This window comes from Haliotis rubra, unplaced genomic scaffold (genome assembly GCF_003918875.1).
Source record: "Haliotis rubra isolate DU_JTF1 unplaced genomic scaffold, ASM391887v1 Scf112, whole genome shotgun sequence".
In the NCBI taxonomy this organism is placed as follows: Eukaryota; Metazoa; Mollusca; class Gastropoda; order Lepetellida; family Haliotidae; genus Haliotis; species Haliotis rubra.
In genome coordinates, this window is record NW_025765026.1 from 1,438,493 (window position 1) to 1,463,833 (window position 25,341).

The 25,341-nt window shown below is 40.4% G+C and overlaps 2 protein-coding genes and 1 long non-coding RNA gene across 5 annotated transcripts; 2 read left to right on the forward strand and 1 right to left on the reverse strand.

Annotated features, from left to right (window-relative positions):
• The first annotated feature begins 3,460 nt into the window (after positions 1-3,460).
• Positions 3,461-11,987, forward strand: LOC124289728. 2 transcript variants are annotated; one of them, XR_006901741.1, is made up of 3 exons: positions 3,461-3,947; positions 4,466-4,835; positions 10,682-11,987. XR_006901741.1 is itself a non-coding variant. In XM_046726365.1 (2 exons), exons 1-2 carry the CDS (start codon positions 3,870-3,872, stop codon positions 4,796-4,798), a joined length of 411 nt encoding a protein of 136 aa, XP_046582321.1. In that variant the 5' UTR covers positions 3,461-3,869; the 3' UTR covers positions 4,799-5,224. The 2 variants fall into 2 exon arrangements, 1 of the variants encoding a protein (XP_046582321.1); XM_046726365.1 differs by lacking the exon at positions 10,682-11,987 and having other exon boundaries at positions 4,466-5,224.
• Positions 8,152-20,784, reverse strand: LOC124289735. Its single transcript, XR_006901744.1, has 4 exons — positions 20,686-20,784; positions 19,058-19,072; positions 18,790-18,792; positions 8,152-8,169 (listed from the first exon to the last, which is right to left on the reverse strand). It is a non-coding gene; the product is annotated as an uncharacterized LOC124289735 (long non-coding RNA).
• On the forward strand, positions 13,979-20,571 carry LOC124289713 (baculoviral IAP repeat-containing protein 7-A-like). Of its 2 annotated transcripts, none has more exons than XM_046726347.1 (3): positions 13,979-14,089; positions 18,693-19,742; positions 19,868-20,571. In XM_046726347.1, exon 2 carries the CDS (start codon positions 18,718-18,720, stop codon positions 19,672-19,674), a length of 957 nt encoding a protein of 318 aa, XP_046582303.1. In that variant the 5' UTR covers positions 13,979-14,089; positions 18,693-18,717; the 3' UTR covers positions 19,675-19,742; positions 19,868-20,571. The 2 variants fall into 2 exon arrangements, with proteins under 2 accessions (XP_046582303.1, XP_046582309.1); XM_046726353.1 differs by lacking the exon at positions 13,979-14,089 and adding an exon at positions 14,710-14,850 and having other exon boundaries at positions 19,876-20,571.
• Positions 20,785-25,341: the final 4,557 nt, after the last annotated feature.

Sequence of the window (25,341 nt, forward strand, 5' to 3'; positions counted from 1 at the left end):
CGTTTCGAAGAAATATGATCTCTACCGCTATTCCTCAATTAAACAAATTTTACACCTTCACCCCCTTCCACCCCAAGCCCTTGTCTGTTTGCAATGCTGGTCGCTTATTACGTCGTATATGATAATGTGTTTGTACAGAATAAACTCAGGGTAATGATAAACAATCCCACAATTTCACTTGCATAACGTAAGTTATTTAAATAGCACGCTTTATCACGCCCACGCACAAAACGACCTTTCACCTCTCCAGTGTTTATCTGGGTTAGAATAACTCTTCTGCAAACCACCTGAGACTAACGGTACCGGGTGGTCAGGTTAGCTGAATTGGTGTACGAATATAAGAGTACATATATTAGAGTATTCACCAGTTATTATACAGTGAAATGCCTGATCCCAGGACTATTGTCTTAGACTTAAGGAACCAAACTGGGTGTACGATGGGCCTGGACCCATGGTGTTCAGTGATGGTTCGATTAACACGTAGTTATTCCCGTAATGAAAGCTTGTTCCGATTTCTGATTGTTTGGTGATAAGATGACTGAGGTTTGATTTGTATCCCGTGTCTGTTTTATGGTTTGTTAATTGATCATGTCAGGTAAAAATATTTTTTGCGAAAGATTGTGGACAGGGGAACTTGTGAACTCGAATCTAAATCTACGAGTATACAGTTTTCCTTGAAATTATTTAGAAAATCTATATTTCCTAATTCTGAAAATTTTGAAATAGTTGTTACACTATGTAGTTAGGGACTCAATATGGGAGGCAACTCTTGGAGGCTTAAGAATGAACCTTACTACTTCAAGAGTTATCTCCCCTGGTGTAGCCGATGGTTTCCTTTGTTGACATTGCAGATTTGACAGCAGAAGAGAAAAGAAAGCTGGTCCTAGATTATTTTGAAAGGGGCGTGACTAATGCAAAAGAGTTAGCGGGTAGACATGACATTCCTCTGTCTACAGTAGACATGACATTCCTCTGTCTACAGTATACAGAACTTTGAAGGATATTCAGTCAGGAGTTGGGATTAAGCACAAGACGGGCAGGGAGGCCAAGGAAGTTCAGTACAGTTCAGAAAGACGTTTAAACTGGTGCTGGGTTCACGAAAATCTAGATTGGGATAATGTTTTCTTTTCTGATGAAGGTTCTGTCTGGCTTTTCCCGAAAGGTGTGAAAATTTGGACAAATGATACTGTGAAACCTACCAACACCAAAACATTGCCCGAAATTTCACCTGTTGGGTGGGATATCATCACGTGGAGTGACGCCGTTGTGTATTTTCACTGGAAGTTTGACGAAGGAACGATATGTTGAACTGGTCACCTTCTTCCAACGGCCTGAACACTGTATGAAGATAATTGGATTTTCAAGCTTGATAACGGCCCAAAACACAAAACAGTGGTTATGGACGAACATGTTCAAGTTTTAGACTGGCCCAGCTACAGCCCAGATCTTAACCCTATTGAGAATGTGTGGGGACTAATGAAGGACAGAATAAACCAAAAAGGACTTAGAAATATTGAGGATATGAAGACTGACTGACTGACTGAGTTTAGTTTTACGCCGCTTTTAGCAATATTCCAGCAATATCACGGCGGGGGACACCAGAAATGGGCTTAACACATTGTGCCCATGTGGGGAATCGAACCCGGGTCTTCGGCGTGACGAGCCAACGCTTTAACCACTAGGCTACCCCACCGCCCCGAGGATATGAAGAAAGAAGTGGCCGATTATTGGGATACGCTGTCACACGATTTCCCACAAACATTGATCGGTAGTGTACCTAGACGCATTCAGTCGTGTATTGCAGGACAAAGAGTTCTCACAAAGTACTGAAAAGACAATATTTGCCGAAACAACTTTCTCAATAATTTCTGGAAATACTATATGAGTGTATGAAAGACAAATCTAATGATCTAAAATTTTTACCTCGCTGTGGGTTGGATCAGGAAATAACAGTGTAACGTCGATAACATTCATTTTTGGCGCATTATCATGAAATACTGATTTGACATCTTATGATCTCATGTTTATGTGGTCATACTGGCCATCGCACCCGACTGTCTCTCTCGGAATAAGCTGTAATATTTACGTAAATAACATAAATAATTAATCGGAGAAATCACTCGAATTTGAAGATGGTGGAAGTAGTCAACAGATTCCAGTGATGTATCTATCACATATATAGTTTGATAATTATAGACCCGGTGGCAGAACGTAGATAAAACAATCATCTGTGAAAAAGGCTGAACATTATTATGTCTCCTCGTATGGTTGGTCCTTAATCAATTATCATTTGATTACTTAGATACTTTTAATTGTTGGAATGTCCTGCTTAGTATTTCAGGTCATATTACTCCTTAAATATCTTAACTTGGACGATCATAATTCACAGTGAGTGAGTGAGTTTAGTTTTACGCCGCTTTCAGCAATATTCCAGCATTATCACTGCGGGGGACATCAGACTACACTATATATAACGTTAGATAGATCTAGTCCTGATGGACGCTGAAGCACGTGTCTGATTGCCTTATGATTCGAGCGACAATACTATGATCCGCTTAATTTAAATTTGAACAATGAATACCAACACACAATCTTGCAAGTTGCTGTAACATACCGAAATGTTATTGACCCTAATACGATTGAATAATAGCAATATTATCTTCCCTGTCACACTTTAATATCGAGTTGATTGTTTCACTTCTACTGACTACATCCCGACAACTGAACCAAAACATCATTCACACGTTATTGTATCGTGCCATTCTGTTGGCTCGGAAACCCATCAGGCGAGCTTGCGAGTAGGTCGAGCGAATGGATGAGAGATTTATAGGCGCTTCAGCTTGTACAGGAAGATAAGATACAATTCACGGATCAGGGTCCACGTTACAAAGCTATGATTGTAATTGTCATACTTTAACTAAGGTTTCCGACAATCTTAGTGCTCTCTTAGTGCGAGTGTTAGTAAATATAGAACCGTGACACTGTTTACTGGAGGTGCATATGCGCTTGCACAGTGTGTTTTATTGAAATCAATCCAGACCTTTCACGGATGTTTCCTGTTGAATACTAAACATACATCCATCACATTATTAGCTGGAGATAACATAAAAGTATACAATGTTCAAGGAAAGCCCCAAGTGAAAGCCCCAGGTTGTTGATGTATTTTTGTCGAACCCAGGAACAGGATGTGGTGCGGACACACCTACGATCACAATATGAACCGACAGAGGTTCACACAACGTTCACGGATGTTTTTAATCAATAAATACATGTATACAACGAAGTAAGAACAGTGATGACACGATATATGAGATTCTTCATACTCTGAAAAGAATGAAATGGAAATATGTAAAATAAGTATACACAACGACCAGTTACGTATATATCAGGCAAAACTGCGAAGTTTAAATACCCTACAAAAGTTTAAAACCAAAGCAAATAATGGCATTGCCCTCTTTTCTTTATTTCCAATCCATCTAAATATATATTTATGTACGTATAACGGATCAAAATCGTTCAGAAATGAATGTCAGCTCAAGCCAGCGTGACAAGATGCATTGTATATCAATGCCTTTTCCATACAACAAAGTCCAACTCTGTCATAAAGTGGAGAACTCATCTGTAGACTATCAGCGTGTTCATCGTTGTGTTGTGGTACTGCTAGAGACACGCCTCACACAACACGGATCGCGGGAACTGTGTCGACGATCACACAACACGGACCGGTAGTGTCATCATTGGGACTATATTTAGCAGGACTTGACCCAATAATGTGTATATACACACAGACATGTGTTATGAAAATGACATTGAGGGATTGATCTCGGCCTGGGTAACATGCAGTAAGACACCGAGTGGGTATCAACGTCATGCCAGTAAACAGTCAAGGGACTCTGTGGAGAAGAGTGTGTACCTTGTGTGGATGTTGTTTTTACCGAAGATACCAGGTACCGTGAAATGTTGAAAGTTATGCATTTACTCTACATGTCATCAGGTACTGGCTTGATCGCCGAGTGGTTAAAGCGTAAGTCGAAGACCCTGGTCCGGCTCATCTTAAATTGTGTTGGGATATAATGGTGAAAGAATATTGATACTAAACCATACTTACTCACACACTAGTTCAATATTTGCCTCATATATTACTTTCCCATTTTCCGTTTAGAGGAAGTGAGCAGGTTTTAGTTTTACACCGCTTTTAGCAATATTCCAGCAGTATCACGGCGTGGGACACCAGAAATGGGCTTCACCCTTTTCGAGCATCGAACTCGGGTCTTCGGCGTGACGAGTGAACGCTTTAACCACGGGGCAAGCCCAACGCGCCTTCCGTACAGAACGAACACTGTCATGTATATCTACTTCGACGTACACGTGTTCCTATCGGCACAAATTGATTGTAATATTTTTAATGACCAAAGATATTCAAAATACTGAAATTTAAAGTGTTTGTAATCTTCACGTGTTCCAGTGTGTTCAGCCTGACGAGGACTGGCTAGATCTGTTGACAGAGGAACAGAGACAAACATGTGTGACAGACAGGACTCTGTTTGTGGTGTCCCAGCATATCGGTAGAGGCTGGGAGGTGTTGGGCATGGAGCTGGGACTGCGCTATGTGTGTGTAGACAGGTGCGCGACACCCAACTCGTCACCTCAGATGCAAACACTGGCCATGTTGAACACTTGGAGGCAACTGAAGGGCAGACGTGCCACAGTGGAAGAACTGATCACGGCTCTACAGAGGAGTATTCCTGGATGTACTGTGGACATGTTTGCAATCATAAGAGACGTCTGTGATAAGTAATGCGATACCACATGTTACTCACTAGCTAGATCGGAAGGTGATCCGTAAAATAGATCTATGTCAGTGTCGTCATCATCAAAAGCTTGTCTCCGTTACTTGAACATGTAGGAGTAGAGATCATAATTGAAGTAAGACGTTCATGTACCAGGTTAGAATTGGTCTTCCGCAACCCATGCTTGTCACGAATCATTCTAGACACTGCACATAATGACGTACGTGTCGTATTCAGGGTGTGAAATTGAAACCGGGTGTTTGGATACTCGTGAAACAGTAGCGTCTTCGAAATCCTTGAAACAATAATTCGTGTCCGAGGACATTCTCAGATAGTCTCACCCTGATAATGGCGGTTGTGTCTCTGAGCAAAGATTGCTGTTTAACTAAATACCCGAGGCTCTGTTAGGAAAAAAATTGTTGTAGGAGTCGCGCCGTCCATGCATGGCCAGTTCCTGGTTTCAAAGGGAGGTAACTCTAACCAACACTTCCATTACACTTCACGGATTATTTGTGTACATAATATACTTACAGGTGATATAGGAATGACGAAGTCTATGGTTTATTGATATATCAATAAGACAATAAACTCTTGGACAAACTTTTACAGAATGCCTCTACGTACAGCTGTCCCATTCACCCGAGCAGTTCTATGTTGACAGGGATACAACTAGACACTTCCCGGATCGACATGTAACACAAGGGATTGCGTACTGTTCATTTTATAGTAGGCGAATATTCTACCACTCATGTCCTGCAAAACAATTTCAAATATGAATATTCTCGAAATGAAGGGAGTGGTGGGGTAGCCTAGTGGTTATAAAGCGTCCGCTAGTCACCCCGACGACCCGGTGTAGCAGCCCAGAATAACCCCCCACCAGATTATACCCCGGGATAAACTATAGGCTAGCCCAGTTTATACCCCGGGGGTATATTCTGGACCAGGCCAAAGTATACCCCTCCAGCCCAGACTATACCCCTAAAAAATTATGTTGACAATTCACTCAATATGAGTGTGTGACTCGGGCAATGGTCTTGGTGTCATTTAAAGGAATTTGTTGGTGCATTTCATTTACATTACTGCATAATACAAAATATATTAAGTATTTGTTGAGTGCCTCTCTGCAATATGATATTTTCGACTTTGCATAACCCAGCCATGCTGATATATCATCAAGGTTAGTAGTTAGTTATTTGCTTTATTTAGCGTCGCACACACAACTAAGGTATTTCGGCAACGGGGTAGTACAACATGAACAGATTAACTACGGGCACGCTCTACTCATCAATCTAATTAGAGCTGTACCATTATGGAGGTGGGTATTGTCTTAATTAATACCCTACTCCACTGTCTAACAACTGGCTGTCTAACTAATGGGAGATAACCGGTGTGAGAAGGGGCTGGTGTGAGTAGGGGCTGGTGATGGTGTGAGTAGGGGCTGGTATTTATTTATTAATATGAACAAGTGACTCTGGAGACTGATCTCGGTGATCGGAACATCAACAGACTTGACAGCACCCCGACGGACATACAGAACCAAAGGCGATGGCAACTGCTACTTCCACTGCATCAGTTACAGCCTGACAGGATCTGAAGACAGTCACAGCACTATCCGAGATCGAGTGGTTCAGCATATGAACAATGACAATAATGATGAACCAAAATGTCAAAGAGTTCATCACTAATTCAGGAATTTCACGAGATGGAGTGTGGGCAACAGATGCAGAAGTTATGTCAACAGCCAGTCTGTTAAAATGTGACTTTATATTTACAGTGCAGTTGGTCAGTCAATGCAATGGCTGATGTACCCTGCCAGCTTCAGCTTGAAAACTCACACTGATTATGCTTTGTATCTGGAAAATGTATCGGACCATTTCAATGTTGTAACCAGTGTTTAATTGTGTGAGAAGTACAATAAAATTATAGTAGTATCCTTAATCACTTGTTTTCTGTAGGGGTATAATCTGGGCTGGGTGGTGGGGGTGGTGGGGGTGGTATACTATGGCCTAGTTCAGAATATACCCCGGGGTATAAACTAGGCTAGCCCAGATTATACCTGGGGTATAGTCTGGGCTAGTCCAGTTTAACCCCGGGTATAGTCTGGGACAGGGGTATACTCTGGCCAGTTACACCGGGTTCGATTCCCAACATGGGTACAATGTGTGAACCCCATTTCTGGCGTCCCCCGCCGTGATATTGTTGGAATATTGGTAAAAGTGGCGATGACGTCAACTTTTTTCAAGTAAAATACCTACCCCTAAGAATATAGAACTGTCAACCCTACAACTTTTCATTACATCATTACATTTATCATCCTGTGATAATTTTTGTTATGCTTGTCTTTATAGATATACTGAGGAAAACAAATAAGGGAACACTACTTCATCTCAGTGTTCCTCTATCTATTCTCACCCACAGTGCGATACACAGCTTGTGAAGAAACCTGGAAAAGAATAAAGGAACACTTGTTCTTTCATGTGTTCCCATATTAGTTTCCCTGAGTATATATCAGTTTATACATGGACATACAACCAACGGATCAGGAGTTGATTAGTACTAGTATATGCCTATGGCACTGTTATCTGAAGACATACAGTGTGTGTTGCTTACCCAACCGGATACGTCTTGATAAGTAAGTAAGCCTGGATGTTTCATGGTGAATAAATTCGTCTTTCATTTTGTCTCCGCAGAAGTGGTAAATGGTAAATTTTCATAAGCAAACTGGTCTTAAACACATCTGGATTCATGCAAGCTTTTGTTTTTAAAATCCGTCGCTATGGTCAGAAAAACACTGCATTCAAGTGTTGATAAACACACGAAAAACATTTCGAATGCAATGCCATATAACGATAGATTCCGTATATGTTAGGCTACAGTCAAAGATGGTCATAATTGCCCTGGTTGTATAATGCCAACCTGCTAACAATGCCGGTGCCAACTATTTTCCCGAACAAGTTCTATAATGCCATTTTGGGGGGACTTTTTACCACTATATTATCGTTCATCTTTTAGAAAACCAGCCATTCTGTTATGTTCATTCTTGCATTGTTTTCATAGCAAATACTCTTTTAGTCTGTCGTAAATAAATACGAATAGTATGAATTGAATGTATATTGGTTTCTTTTACCCTTCAGATAAGTTAGAAGACTTTGGATTGATCAATAATCAATGCACGGCTAAGCGTCGCTATATCGTTTTCTTGGACATGTGAAGAACCTTAAATGTCCATTAGGGGCGGTGGGGTATCCTAGTTGTTAAAGCGTTCGCTCGTTACGCCGAAGACCCGGATCGATTCCCAACATGGGTACAATGTGTGAAGCCCATTTCTGGTGTTCCCCGCCGTGATATTGCTGGAATATTGCTAAAAGCGGCGTAAAACCTCGACTTATGTGTGAACAGTGCTCTCGATCATGTGCCCTTTGTGAATGTGTTTTGGAGGAGTGAGTGAGTGAGTTTAGTTTTACGTCGCACTCAGCAATATTCCAGCTATATGGCGGCGGTCTGTAAATAATCGAGTCTGGACCAGGGATAAACAGCATGAGCATCGATCTGCGCAATTAGGAACCGATGACATGTGTCAACCAAGTCAGCGAGTCTGACCACCCGATCCCGTTAGTCGCCTCTTACGGATTATTTTTGTACATAATATACTTACAGGTGATGAAAGAATGACGAAGCCCATGGTTTATTAACATAACAATACTGCAATAAACTCTTGAACAAACTTTTACAGAATGCCTCTACGCATAGCTGTGCCATTCACATGAACAGTCCTATATACATATGATGACAGTGATACAACTATACACTTCCCGGATCGACATGTAATACAAGGTTTGCGTATTGCGCAGTTTGTGGTAGGCGAATATTCTACCACTCATGTCCTGCAAAACAATTTCAAATATGTATATTCTCGAAATGACGGAAGTGATGGGGTAGCCTGGCTAGTGGTTTAAGCGTTCGTGGATGTTTCCTGTTTAATACTGAACATATAACCGGGACATTGTTGGCTGGAGATTATATGCATTTGTACAATATGTAACACTGTGTTTTAATGAAATCAATCCAGACCTTTCACGGATGTTTCCTGTTGAGTACTAAACATACATCCATCACATTATTAGCTGGAGATAACATACATCACATTATTAGCTGGAGATAACATAAACGTATACAATGTTCAAGGAAAGCCCCAAGTGATACAGGTTGTTGATGTATTTTTGTCGAACCCAGGAACTGGATGTGGTGCGGACACACCTACGATCACCATATGAACCGACAGTGGTTCACACAACGTTCACGGATGTTTTTAATCAATAAATACATGTATACAACGAAGTTAGAACAGTGATGACACGATATATGCGATTCTTCATACTCTGAAAAGAATGAAATGGAAATATGTAGAATAAGTATACACAACGACCAGTTACGTATATGTCTGGCAAAACTGCGAAGTTTAAATACCCTACAAAAGTTTAAAACCAAAAGCAAATAATTGCATTGTCCTCTTTTCTTTATTTCCAATCCATCTAAATAGATATTTATGTACGTATAACGGATCAAAATCGTTCAGAAATGAATGTCAGCTCAAGCCAGCGTGACAAGATGCATTGTATATCAATGCCTTTTCCATACAACAAAGTCCAACTCATTCATTAGGTGGAGAACTCATCTGTAGACTATCAGCGTGTTCATTGTTGTGTTGTGGTACTGCTAGAGACACGCCTCACACAACACGGATCGCGGGAACTGTGTCGACGATCACACAACACGGACCAGTAGTGTCTTCATTGGGACTATATTTAGCAGGACTTGACCCAATAATGTGTATATACACACAGACATGTGTTATGAAAATGACATTGAGGGATTGATCTCCGCCTGGGTAACATGCAGTAAGACACCGAGCGGGTATCAGCGTAATGCCAGTAAACAGTCAAGGGAATCTGTGGAGAAGAGTGTGTACCTTGTGTGGATGTTGGTTTTACCGAAGATACCAGGTACCGTGAAATGTTGAAAGTTATGCATTTACTCTACATGTCATCAGATACTGGCTTGATCGCCGAGTGGTTAAAGCGTACGTCGAAGACCCGGGTCCGGCTCATCTTAAATTGTGTTGGGATATAATGGTGAAAGAATATTGATACTAAACCATACTTACTCACACACTAGTTCAATATTTGCCTCATATATTACTTTCACATTTTCCGTTTAGAGGAAGTGAGCAAGTTTTAGTTTTACACCGCTTTTAGCAATATTCCAGCAATATCAAGGCGTGGGACACCAGAAATGGGCTTCACCCTTTTCTGGCATCGAACCCGGGTCTTCGGCGTGACGAGCGAACGCTTTAACCACGGGGCAAGCCCTACGCTCCTTCCGTACAGAACGAACACTGTCGTGTATATCTACTTAGACGTACATGTGTTCCTATCTGCACAAATTGATTGTAATATTTTTAATGACCAAAGATATGCAAAATACTGAAATTTAAAGTGTTTGTAATCTTCACGTGTTCCAGTGTGTTCAGCCTGACGAGGACTGGCTAGATCTGTTGACAGAGGAACAGAGACAAACATGTGTGACAGACAGGACTCTGTTTGTGGTGTCCCAGCATATCGGTAGAGGCTGGGAGGTGTTGGGCATGGAGCTGGGACTGCGCTATGTGTGTGTAGACAGGTGCGCGACACCCAACTCGTCACCTCAGATGCAAACACTGGCCATGTTGAACACTTGGAGGCAACTGAAGGGCAGACGTGCCACAGTGGAAGAACTGATCACGGCTCTACAGAGGAGTATTCCTGGATGTACTGTTGATATGTTTGCAATCATTAGAGACATCAGCGATAAGTAATGCGATACCAAATGTTACTCACTGCCTAGTTCGGAAGGTGATCCGTAAAGTGTGTCAGTGTCCTCATCAGAACCGTCTCCGTCACTTGAGGGGCGGTGGGGTAGCCTATTTGTTAAAGCGTTCGCTCGTCACGCCGAAGACCCGGGCTCGATTCACCATATGGGTATACTGTGTCGAGCCCATTTCTGGTGTCCCCCGCCGTGATATTGTGGATATTGCTAAAAGCGGCGTAAAAAATACTCACTCTCCGTTACTTGAACATGTAGGAGTAGAGATCATAATGGAAGTGAGACGTTCATGTACCAACATTCACGAATCATTGTGGACACCGTAATGACGTCCGTTGTCGTATTCTGGTGTGAAATTCAAACCGTGTAGTTGGATACTCTGAGAAACAGTAGCGTATTCGAAATCTTTGAAATAATATTTCGTGTCGTGAGGACATTCTCAGATGGTGTCACCGTGATATTGGCAGCTGTGTCTTTGAGCAAAGATTGTTGTTTAACTAAATACCGAGGCTCAGTTAGGACAGAATTGTTGTGGGTTGTCTCGCCGTCCATGGCCATTTCCTGGTTACAAAGGGAGGTAACTCTAACCAACACTTCCATTACACTTCACGGATTATTTGTGTACATGTTATACCCCCAGGTGATGAAAGAATGACGAAGTCCATGGTTTATTGATATATCAGTAATACAATAAACACTTGAACATACTTTTACAGAATGCCTTTGATAAACATTTACGTATGGCTGTGTCATTCATTCCAGTGTGCGAAAACAGCACTCGTCCGCTAGCCCGTGGCGAGTAAAAATCCAGTCGGGCCAGTAAATCTCCACAGTCACTGACCCGACTGACTGGTGAATTTTCATGGGGTCATTCTGCAAATATATCACTTGTTAAGTTATACACTTTTAAATCATGCAAAATTATGGCCTGATAAAAATATTCATCATGTTAGAAGCATAATGATGAAACCCGTGTGTACGTTCAAATTTCGGGCTAGTAAAATAATTTGTGGGATAGTAATTTCAAGCATACCTAGCCCGACTGTCTTGCAAAATTTGTAAATTTGGAATTTCGCACACTGTGCCATTCACCCGAACAGTTCATATACATATGATGACAGTGATACAACTATACACTTCCCGGATCGACATGTAACACAAGGTTTGCGTATTGTTCATTTGTAAAAGACGAATATTCTACCATTCATGTCCTGCAAAACTATTTCAAATATGTATATTCTCGAAATGACGGGAGTGGCGTGGTAGCCTGGTTAGTGGTTAAAGCGTACGCTAGTCACGCCGAAGACCCGGGTTCGATTCCCAACATGGGTACAATGTGTGAAGGCCATTTCTGGTGTTCCCCGCCGTGATATTGCTGGAATATTGGTAAAAGCGTCGATGACGTCAACTTTTTTCAAGTAAAATATCTACCCTAGAACATGTATCCAAGTTCATTAAGATTGTTTGTAAACACATTAATTGATGTATCATTTGGTCATCTTTTTGTACATTTTGTAAATACTTTTTTGTTATACTAATGTACCGCCGATGGTGGAATATTTTGATTAATGAATAACAATAGGAAAAAATTGTCAACCCTACAACTTTTCATTGCATCTTTAAATTTATCATTCTGTGATAATTTTTGTTATGCTTGTCTTTATACATATACTGAGGGAAACAAATAAGGGAACACTACTTCATCTCAGTGTTCCTCTATTTATTCTCACCCACAGTGCAATACAAATCTTGTGAAGATCTCACCCACAGTGCGATACAAATCGTGTGAAGATCTCACCCAAAGTGCGATACAAATCGTGTGAAGATCTCACCCAAAGTGCGATACAAATCGTGTGAAGATCTCACCCAAAGTGCGATACAAATCGTGTGACGATCTCACCCACAGTGCGATACAAATCGTGTGAGTTCCCTTAGTCTATATCAGTTTATACATGGACATACAACCAACGGATGAGGAGTTGCTTAGTACTAGTATATACCTATGGCACTGTTATCTGAAGACATACAGTGTGTGTTACGTTCACCCGGCCGGATACGTCTTGATAAGTAAGCCTGGATGTTTCATGGTGAATAAATTCGTCTTTCATTTTGTCTCCGCAGCACTGGTAAATGGTAATTTTCATGAGCAAATTGGTCTAAAACACATCTGGATTCATGCAAGCTTATGTATTCAAAATCCGTCGCTATGGTCAGAAACAAACACTGCATTCAAGTGTTGATAAACACACTAAAAACATATCGAATGCAATACTCTCGATCTTGTGCTCTTTGTGAATGTGTTTTAGACGATGCATACAATGTAAGTTAGTGGAAACATAAATGCTAAACATTAAATGTAATATAGTGTCCATTTCGACAAATACAGTATTTTCATATTATTTAGATGCTACACAGAGGTACACATTTGCGTAACATGGTTAAGAAAAATCATTGCCGCATGATAAGAAGAAGGTTTATATGTAGCAGTATGTGTGCACAGGTGCACAGGGGTGTAAAATAGAAATACTTCCCTTTGATAGCTTGCAATATCCGAGAAAATCGGAATTTGTTTTTGTATTTGTTTGGGTGAATGAGTGAGTGACAGTGTACGAAATAGTTTCAAAATTTTGCCTGAAAGTTACTAGCCCACAAAATAATTCACTAGCCCGAAATTTGAATGTAGAAAATAAGCAAAGATTACTTTAGGCTTTAGGACAATTTTAGCAATATTCCAGCAATATTACGGCAGGGGACACAAAAAACTGCTTCGCACATTGTACCCATGTTGGGAATCTTCTTACCCGAGCCTTCAGTGTGACATGCGATCTGCTTTATTCGGTAATCTATGATTTTATATTAACAAGTGCAGATCCAGGCATATGTAGGATGTATGTAGGCTATAACTGCACGGTTTGTTAGATTTAACCCTCGACACTGGCCGTAGACATACCGGTAATTGAAAACCGAGCCTTGCCACAGAACCAGCTCTGCATGCTGATTGGGTGATGTGATGATACGAGTTGGGCATTCCCACTGTGCTAATAATAACTCCAGCTCAGGGAAATAACTACATAAAAGCAGTCATTTTTTCCGGTTTATAGTTGGTTGACATGATGCGAATTTTTGAAAATTGTAACCTCTTATTATTCTAAAGCACTGAAGCAAAAGAATCTTAATTATCTTAAATATCTTAAAATTTAATGTTAAACAATAATATATCTGTTTATATCTGGCACTGTCTGTGCATTAGACCTTCATAAATTTTCTTGCATTGTATGTGTAAGCACATGTTCAGACTTGCTATCCCTTTTCAAATCTCTATCAAATCAACCGACAAGTCATTCTCGGAAACACCGTCACGTGATCTGACCTCCTTGACCCCGCTCAACGCTTTACTTCCCTGTAGCAGCAAAGCGAATATAAAGGGCTTCGTTAAGGTAATCACTTATCTTAGTTACTGTTTTCGCTGATTTTCTGAAATAATTATTCATGAATTTTTGCTCTCGTTGACACGGTCGACTGATAATGGAATGCACAGTTTCACTGCGACACTTTATCAACACTCCGGCTTAACAGCGTCGGCGCTTGGTGCTACCGGTAAATGAGAACATGCTTATTCCCTTCTCAAGAACACCCGGTGTCACACAATTTGCATTTAACGTAAGTGTTTGTTGCTGCTCGTTATGCAGAAGTTCCCGTCAATGGCTTCGACACACTCGAGCGTCGACCACACAAACAAGTGATAGGTCACATTGATGTCAATTCAGATATGTTAATTTTACATTACGTTTACTGTATTATATAAGTGCAGCGGTTCTTCTGTGTAAAAAATAAAGAAAAAATCCTCATCATAATTCTGAAAAGCTACTGACTTTCCTATGAAACTCGACAACGCCAACTCACGACCAGGAAAATCGACCCAGTTCAATTAAATATACATCAGTACATGACCGTGTGCAGGCAGCATTTCTAAAGTCATACCGCAATACCCAAATAAAGACATGTCATGCACACGTCACTATACTGATTATGGCGATGTCTTCACGTGCGGACACGTCAATTCGGCAAAAGGAAAGTAAAAGTGTTGCTTCCTCGATATGGACTAAGGTTCCTGAATTTGCCGTTTAGTTTTGTTTAAACTCAACAGAACACAAGGGCGGTTCTTGAGAAGTATCAAAGGCATTTGCACTAGCATAAGGTACGGCTTGTATTCGTTGTAATGTCCTCTGATTTACCCTATGCCATCATTAGCATACATCCACACAGCAAACGTGGTGATGATGCCGGGAAGAGATGCTTCAGGACAACAACGATAACGATCATATGTATGCATCTAATTGTCCTTCCAATTAATTCTGTGTATAGACCTGTGTGCAGATTGTAAACCCCCATATGCACACTGTAAACCCCCATATGCACACTGTAAACCCCCATATGCACACTGTTACCCCCATATGCAAACAGTAAACACCTGTATGCAGATTGTAAACCCCTGTATGCACACTGTAAACCCCCATATGCACACTGTGAACCCCCATATGCACACTGTTACCCCATATGCAAACAGTAAACACCTGTATGCAGACTGTAAACCCCTGTATGCAGACTGTAAACCCCTGTATGCACACTGTAAACCCCCGTATGCAGACTGTAAACCCCTGTATGCAGACTGTAAACCCCTGAATGCAGACTGTAAACCCCAGATGTAAACCCCTGTGTGCGGACTGTAAACCCCTGAATGCACACTGTTACCCCCCATATGCAAACAGTAAACACCTGTATGCAGACTGTAAACCCCTGTATGCAGACTGTAAACCCATGTGTGAAGACTGTAAACCCCTGTATGCAGACTGTAAACCCATGTATGCAAACAGTAAACATCTGTATGCAGACTGTAAACCCCTGTAACCAGACTGTAAACCCCTGTAACCAGACAGTAAACCCCTGTAACCAGTGTCCAGACAGTAAACCCCTGTATGCAGACTGTAAACCCCTGTATGCAGACTGTAAACCCCTGTATGCAGACTGTAAACCCCTGTATGCAGACTGTAAACCCCTGTAACCAGACTGTAAACCCCTGTGTGAAGACTGTAAACCCCTGTAACCAGACTGTAAACCCCTGTAACCAGACTGTAAACCCATGTGTGAAGACTGTAAACCCCTGTATGCAGACTGTAAACCCCTGTAACCAGACTGTAAACCCCTGTAAGCAGACTGTAAACCCCTGTAACCAGACTGTAAACCCCTGTATGCAGACTGTAAACCCCTGTAACCAGACTGTAAACCCCTGTAACCAGACTGTAAACCCCTGTGTGAAGACTGTATAAACCCCTGTAACCAGACTGTAAACCCCTGTAACCAGACTGTAAACCCCTGTAACCAGACTGTAAACCCCTGTGTGAAGACTGTATGTCCCTGTAACCAGACTGTAAACCCTGTAACCAGACTGTAAACCCCTGTATGCAGACTGTACACCCCTGTGTGCACACTGTAAACCCCTGTGTGTAGACTGTGTAAATCTCTGTGTACTCTTTCTGTTATAAATATCAATATTGAATATATTAATAATATGCATTTATTACCAATAAGATAAATTTGTCGAATTCTGATTGGTCAATAGTCAAAGCATACGAAACCATGTCGGCGGATTTGCCCGGGTGTAATCGATCATTTTAATCATCAACTAAGCCACGATTATCTTCTTTCATGACCGTTCAGGAAAAAATCATGGCGAAACGTTTTGCATCTCATTGTGCCGAAGATTGAATGTTGGTTTTGAAAAGATAAGCTAAATAAAGAGATCTTAAGGGTAATAAATTCGTCACACGGTGTTTTGAAAGGGTGTACGGGACTGTAAGACACTAAGTCTTGTAAATTCCGTATTTCCTAAGGCTGCGTACATCTCTGCGCCTCAGGAAATACGGAATTTACAAGGGTCTTACAGTCCCGTACACCCTTTCAAAACACTGCGTAACTAATATTATAAGCAATGGGAATATTTACGAACTGTTTTATGCTGCTGGACTTTGAGGAGATATGGACTGGCGTAGACAAATATTTCATTATGTGCGATGTCAAAATCTTTCAAAATCGTGCATAGTTGTGGAGGTTCTATTTGGTCTGTTAACAGCAATCCCCCAAATATCTTATCATTCACTCAAGCGAAATTCATTTTCAGTGTAAATCAAATTTACTCTTTCTTCTTAGGGTATGTTAAAGTATCGTTCAGGAGTTTTAGCCAGGTCAAAGTCGCTGTATGTAAAACAAGGTATTATTATCATAGCACATACAGAGAAGTTTCAATATTTAAATGGTAATTTTCTTGTACATACGAACACAAACTCAAAATATATTGTTGACTTCACCGTACCAGGTTTGTTATAGATTGCCAAAATGTTTGTGTTTGAGTACAGATATTTTCATTTTTTTTATCACCATAATATAATTCTGGGCTTCAGCACAAGTCTGAGACAAAAGTTGAGTAGAGTATTCTTAATGTGAGTCGAGGGTTAACAGTTAACACCTTGTAGCCTTGGTACAAATACGTCACAACTCCTGGCACGTTCTACAAAGGCCGAATGAATGAATGAATGAATGTCTTTATTTCCTCCAAAAGAGCACAGATATTTACAACAATGATAGTTCAGAAAGTAAACATCAAAGAATCCTTTAAAGAATAAATATACCTAGAAAAATGTAGCAAGATGGTTTGTCATGCTGTTTCATCAAGGTCTGGGATGTAAAGTTTTGCACCTCTAAAGAGTACAAGGGCATCTTCATCATCAAGCATTTCAATTAATACATATACATCTAATCAGGGGTCCAAAAATCCCATCGCCCGACGCCCGGGACAAGTCAGTTTTCATTTCGGGCAATCAAATAATGGTATTTTACTTGTCCGTGGGCTACTAGATAACTTCCACTTATGGTTTCAAACCGCAAATAAACTTGGATTTAATTTCATATCTGCTCAAAATGTAGCTATTAAATTTCGCAATGATAATAAAGTAGAGTTATCTTTCTTTGCTATTTATCACTTTTCAATAAATAGTCCAGTAAACATTAACATCAAATACCATGTTGATTTCTTCTTTCATAATTAGATCATCATAATTATGTCATAAAATCAGGGCAAGTGGAAAATTAGTCAGGACAAGTTACTTTCTTAAAGTCGGGCAAATGGCTTTTAAAGTTTTTTTTTTTGAACCCCTGATCTACATCCAGTAGGTCAGGTTATGTCATATAAAAAGTATTTCTTTGGCACATTGTAGATTCACAATGTAAAATTATGTGGGCATAATGGTCACAGCAGTGCTTATTACAAAGTGTGCATTCTTTTGAGAATTTGGCTTCAGAACCGACTTGTACAGCAAATTGTATGTGGGTTTTATACTATATATACTTATAGATGGTTACATCGAAGATTGATTTCGCCACTAACTTGGGGGGATTTACTGCAAACCTTATGCAGATGAACTGCACGAGGATCATGCATCTTATTGCTGAAAAGCATGTTTTGTTAAGAATTCGCCAAGAATTTTCACTGATTTATATCATTTATGGAACTCATGACAATAATCTTTTCAACGTTACGAATTTGTTTTACAATACATTAGTTCATGTGTAAACAGTACCTTTAAACAGTATGGAATATTTTGCAAAATCTAGTGTAGAACAGTTGCCTGAAGTAAGTGGCTATATTTACACTAGTGAGTCTAAACTTTTGATGGGAAGTATAGATACATTAGAGGGTAAAGTCTGTGTTGACTTTTAATGTGTATATGTTCAAAAATTGGGTAGTAATGCCACTTCATATGTCCCTGTAGTCTCTCGTACAGACCCTGAAGCAAATATGTCCAAGAAAGCCCACGCAAGTCTAGAAAATGTGGCAAGACCAAGGCTCCTTTTCATTATATATATTTTTTATTACTATGAACTTTTTTTTCAGCAAAATATGTTCATTTCAGAGACTAGTTATTAGTCTTATCCTGTATCAACATTATAATCATCATAAATACTTATCATCACTATTTTTGGTAGGATTCATGGCTGCAAGAATAAGCAAATGGATGGAACGAAACATGCTGGACATTTTGAGGCTAAGAGCCGTATTACAGACCCCAAACATCCGGGATACCAACTCATTAAGTCTCGTCTTGACTCCTTCGTTGCCTGGCCGAGAAGATATGTCCCCAAAACTCCCGAGGAACTGGCATCAGCGGGCTTCTTCTACATCGGGTCAGCTGACCGGGTCACGTGTTTCCAGTGTGGGATAACTCTGAGAGACTGGGAGGAAGAACATGACCCTGTGGCGGAACATCAGAAGTACTCGGAACACTGTCAGTTCATCAACAAGACAGACCTGAACCAGCTTGGAGTTGCTACTCGGAAGCTCGGAGCAGCACAAGCAGTCAGTAAGTCTGACGACTCCAGTAACCAGAACACCAGAGAAGCGTTTACAGAACAGGTTGCAGGAGACACCAGGACCGAATGTGCCACGGGAGGACACATCCATGAAAAGGAAACAGATGAAACCAATATGAATGCAGCAATTGGCGGGGCTGTTTCAGATAATCCGAGCCGGAAGTCCAACAACGCATGCGTATCTGCAGGAGCATGTGGTCAAGACATAAATGGTGGGTCTGAAAGATGGACGCCATCATTGGTCAAACCGTTATCAGTTAACGAGGAAGTGAAATACTCAATAAATAATGTCACACATATGTTTAATGATAGCCTATCAATGGAATCCGCGGGGAGGGAATCTATGACCAAACGAGCCGTCAGTGGTTCCCCCAGTGGGAAGAGATCAGGAAAGAATACCGCCACAAAGTCAGTCAAAACTGAAAACAGAAGGCTGCGTGCGCAGGTCATGTGTCGACTGTGTCAAACAGCGGAAGTTAACGTGGTATTTCTCCCGTGCGGCCATCTTATCACGTGCGCCCCCTGCTCTGCACGTGTAGAAACGTGTCCTGTGTGCACGAAGATAATAGCTGGAACAGTCAAAGCCTTCATGGCATAGGCCTTAGAATGATGTAGTTTACTCTCAATATACAGTATATATGAGAAAGAACTGCGTTTTACACTAAAGTACGAATTCGTGTAATCGGAAATCAAATGATGACAACTATAACAGGGAATGGTCGGGACCGACAGGTACTTCGAGTTATGCATAATATTCGAGACACCGGCATTCGACTCATCGGGATTTGACTGTATGTGATATATCATATCATCTATATCGCCATTCTAATATGATAAATACCCGTAGCAATTCACCAGCCACAGTTCTGTTTCGGAAGTGACGTCACCAGTTCCACTGCTTCAGCACAGGATTTCTCTCGCCAATCAGAGGTAATTGACTGGACGGATAATTGAAGCGTCCTTCTATTCCAATCAGGCTGAAGAAAAGCTTTCACAGACAAGGGTCCAGGGTATATATATGGCCATAACATTGAAATATATTGCAGGATAATCGACGATGTTATCTAATGTCGTAGTTTTCTAAACTGTCCATATTACTACTTCACATTCAACCCTTCAACCCTCGAACTCTATCATCGGACAGATGCACTGCAGTTGTTGTCAGCATCACCTGTGTTGCTATGGTAACCGATGCATAGACTCGTGTGCGTGTTGTTTATGGCAATGTTAACGTCCGGACAAAGAAAGTATACACCAGTATCTAGCGGTGTCTAAGAAGGAATCAAACATTCCAGAAATGGTTACTCGATTGTGATGTATCATAACATGGTTTTGGACTTTAGGTCGGCACAGTTTCGGCGACTGTTTTCAGCTTAATAACGTTTAGAGAACGTTTATATTTGTTTCTGTCAAATTCAGTTTTCACCTGTGTACTGGTATTCTTTTGATATTTCGCCTTGATGTTTCACGTTCCAAAATTAAAACTAGCAGAAAATTTCTTTGTTATTGTTAGGGAAATATACTGAAGTTCTGGCGAATGGGTTATGGTTAAAAAGCAAGTTTAAATATTGAAGACACCATATGAAGCAATTATGTGACACATGGACACCCGTGGCAGCTAATAACAACTTTGAAGATATCATGTGACACATGGACACCCGTGGCAGCTAATAACAACGTTGAAGATATCATGTGACACATGGACACCGAAGGTAACTAATAACAACGTTGAAGATATGTGACACATGGACACCGAAGGTAACTAATAACAACGTTGAAGATATGTGACACATGGACACCCGTGGCAGCTAATAATAACTTTGAAGATATCATGTGACACATGGACACCCGTGGCAGCTAATAACAACGTTGAAGATATCATGTGACACATGGACACCCCTGGCAGCTAATAACAACTTTAAAGATGTCATATGACACATGGACACCGAAGGTAACTAATAACAACGTTGAAGATATGTGACACATGGACACCGATGGACTAATAACAACGTGAAGATAGCTGGACATAACAATAACAAGTTTGAAGATATGTGACACATGGACACCCGTGGCAGCTGATAACAACTTTGAAGATATGTGACACATGGACACCCGTGGTAGCTAATAACAAGTTTGAAGATATGTGACACATGGACACCCCTGGCAGCTAATAACAACTTTAAAGATGTCATATGACACATGGACACCGAAGGTAACTAATAACAACGTTGAAGATATGTGACACATGGACACCCGTGGTAGCTAATAACAAGTTTGAAGATATGTGACACATGGACACCCGTGGCAGCTAATAACAACGTTGAAGATATCATGTGACACATGGACACCCCTGGCAGCTAATAACGCACGCACGCACGTACGCACACACACACACACCGAATCATATGTATCTTACCGAATGTTTAAATCTATCATTATGTAGATGTAACATTGAAACAAACTGAAATTCAATCATATATTTTACTAACATGCAGTAGGATAATCTCTATAAAGCAGATATACACGTATGATATGCTGCATTGATAATGATATATTCTACACTTTAGGAGATATATCCATTGGGGATACGGTAAGATTATACCTTAATTGTGATAACTTTAAGAGTGTAACCTGCCCTGGAAAATATACACTTGATAAAAAAGGTAAGACCAAACAAGTACACGTTATCAAAGTGTTCCTGGACTTCGGAGTATCGTTGAACATAAGATATACACACAACCATGATACTCGTATCAAGTACACCAGTATCGAAGAAAACACAACTCGTTTGCTTCATTTAGCCACTATCAGACATTAGTGTATATTTTCAATTGTCCTGTGTGCCATTTATGGATTGTATCATTGTCAGTATGTTTAATAATGTGTTTACAAATATCATTAAACATAATTCGACTCATATTTAACTTAATTTAACTAAATTATAGCCTTTACAATTAGTTATGACTTTCTCACATGTTTGAAGGGAACAGAAACAACACAAATGTTTTAAACTGTAAAGAAAACTGAAAGTACATTCACTCAAAATCGTATCAACCACGCACGAGTCAGCATAACAAGGGACGTAACTCGTGACGGCATACTGCTGATTGAAACCAACGGTTGCCTCCCTCAAGCCGTGGCTCTCTCATCCGCCGCTGGGATCGATCCAAGTTTTGTAAAACACTCCATCATCTGCTGTCACACGACCTCAATGTGAAGACGGTTACATCTCTTTTTGTTGCTCCACAGATGAAATTTGATGATTTGTTGAAAGCACTGGCTCCGTACTTAATAACATTAAACCCTGGACCGAGATGTATAGTGCTTCTTATGGTTCAAAAGCCCTATTTCTCAACGCACGAAGACGGGACTGAAAAAGGCACATGTTGTCATGTACGAAACTTAACAAATGTAATTTAAATTCTGCGTTGTTTGAGAGGGGTCCCAGTGGATGTAAAAGATGCTAAAATACCGCTCCATCTAATGTGTTCTGTTCACTAGCGGTTAGAAAAAAATATGTATTTGATGAGAAAAAAGTCTGGGCTCGTCTTGGTGTGGAGGTGATATACGTACCGTCCTTCCTCAGACTGCCCATGCCGGGGCGACCAGATCCGCCCACCACCGTTCTAACTAACCGTATTCCGTCTCACTGAATGACATCAGTAGGTAGATGACCTTCCAGGAATAATTTTCTTGTGGCCAGAGACGACTAACAGGATCAGGTGATCAGGCTCGCTTATGTTGGTTGATGCATGTCGTGTCCAAATTGGGTAGATCGATGCCCGTGCTGCCATTCACTAGATTATTTGGATCATCGTGGTATAGCTTTGATTTTGCTGAGGGCAGCTTTAAACAACAAACAAACAAAATGCGTATGGAAACATGATTTTAAGTCATTCTCGAAACATTGGATTTCGCACGCGTGATATAATATTCAAAACACAAAGCAAACAAATATTTTATGTTATTGTAATACGTTAACCCATAAAACCGATCACGTATGTAGAAATTGCAATGTAGATATTTTTAGTATAATTTGAAACGGTATGGGAGCCCCCACATTCCTCCCCTCCCTCTCCAGCACCACGCACACAGAAACAGATTCAAACGCACACACACGCACACACGCACGCACACACACATACAGAGAACAACAGCAGTATTCCACGTGTATATATAATACGTTAGATCTGATTTTAATCATGTTCCGAATATTTTCGAAAAGCCACTCAGTACATGACTTTTTCGATAAGTAGAAAGGAAGTGGTAGAATATTGGGTAGAGATATGGAGATAAATATGCTCAGAAATGATAAAATGGTTGACAGCTATCTGTATTTCTGTCTTCCGCCAGTACGATTTGGACGTATGACAAGGTTAAATCCATAAATATAGCTAAATAGATGGCAGACATAAACATATCCAGATATGATATTTAAGTCTGAGCATTTTTGCGACTCAATAATTCTTTACTTCAGTTGTAATGTTTATGTACATCTATGGAAATCGGTTTGGGCCAAAGACTGGCTCATGTATTCATATAATAAAAAGTAGTTCATGAAAACCCTTGAATCATTGCACATTGTGAATTAATTATTGCCATACATCCCCATACAAATGAGTAAAGGGCAGTTCATTCATTTGAACACATAAATTTCGCATCAACATTTTCTAACGGTCACAAGCTCAAATCGAAAGTCATGCAGATCTTATTTTCCTGTCCAAATGGACATTCGTTCCAGCTTGCCCTTTATTTAAGAAAGGAAATGCAGTGTGTCGTCCTGAAAGTACATGTAATAAACAGACATAAATTGAACCTTGTTCCCCTCCCTTTAATTCGAATCGTTGGTAACTACTGTTGGGGAAAGTTTACCTCGACCGTTTTGACTTGAAATGAGTGAATGGATTTCCGACATCGGCGGAATGAAGATCTGATGCTCAACTATTTGGCTAAACACAGTTCCATTTTTGCAGGACATTTGCAGCAGAATTCTCATCGGTTCACAGATCGTTATGACGACTTGAGAGGTTGATAAAAAAAGACAATAAAACCCAACTTATGTTCAGTACTGATGCCATCCTTCAAGTGTTAATGCACCCTTTGGCGTAAGAGCCCTACTTGAAAAAGACAGGAACATTCACCAGAGTCAGCATATCCTGTCGGAATCAACGTCAAAACGTCAGTTTAATCATCACAAAACATCCAGTCTTCAGGGCTCTCTACTTTAACACTTCACAGATTGAATTTTGAACATAACAGATTCAGTGTTTTAAAAACAACGACGCTTAATTGTTAATTAGGTTTTGATGACTTTTAGTTTTAACAATCTTAAACCCCTTAGGTAAAGTGTTAAATGTAATTATAAATGCAAATTCCTTTCAGAAATGGCGCGTCAGCATCTGGATCAACTTAAGAAAGTGCAGTTTGTTCGGTTTTGACATGTTCTGTTACCAGTAAAGCCGTTAAATTGTTTACGTCTGCCAGATCGTGCTGTGTGGAAACATGCAACAGCACGTGCCACGCGAGAAGCAGACGATGCAAGATGGCTTCCTCGCGTTGCGTTCTGACGTTTGCCAGCGGTCGTGCAAGCCACGTGGTTAACTGTGTTGAATAAATGTTTAAGTGTTAGAGGTTGGCTTTTCCCACCTTCGGCATGTTTTGTGAATTGATTTAATTGATCTGAAGATTGGCAACAAGATACACACATGTTTTCCGTTACTTCACAGGAAGAGGGGGCTCGCAAACAATCAGCTGATGGTTCTAGGCTAAAAGGGTAGTCAAAACACACATGGCGCCAGCACTGCGCTCTTATGCTCCATGTGAGAAGTCTACACGCAGGTGAACTGTCGGTGTTAATAATTTTTGATGTTCTTAGAAGTGCCAGTTGGTTCAAACTGCGACGAGAACGAGGCTGTGTCTTTCCTTAATTACAAACAAAGTACCATGGCCACCAACGGTATCTAAATTTGATAGTAAATTATCATTTGAAGTTCTTGGTGCTATAAGATACACACTGATGATTTCCGTCTATCTCGAGCATATATATGTCCCCTTATATTATACCCCATAAATAATATAATTTTAAGAGACATATCATCTATGACACCAGCCGGTACATTTACCACACACCGACATCTCTTATAAGGCCGACGCTTCCATCAAACACGTCCTAAGTATGTTGTGTAAAAGACAGAAAATAATGAACTTGAAATCTTTTGTGCAAAATCGATTTTGTAAATCACAATTCTAACCCAGTATTTATTGA

Excerpts from the sequence above, each read along its gene's own strand:
- LOC124289728 (XM_046726365.1), top strand. The coding sequence starts at position 3,870 with ATGCCAGTAAACAGTCAAGGGACTCTGTGGAGAAGAGTGTGTACCTTG. Across the intron at positions 3,948-4,465 it reads GTTTTTACCGAAGATACCAG|TGTGTTCAGCCTGACGAGGA; the intron begins GTACCGTGAAAT and ends CACGTGTTCCAG.
- LOC124289713 (XM_046726347.1), top strand. The coding sequence starts at position 18,718 with ATGGATGGAACGAAACATGCTGGACATTTTGAGGCTAAGAGCCGTATT.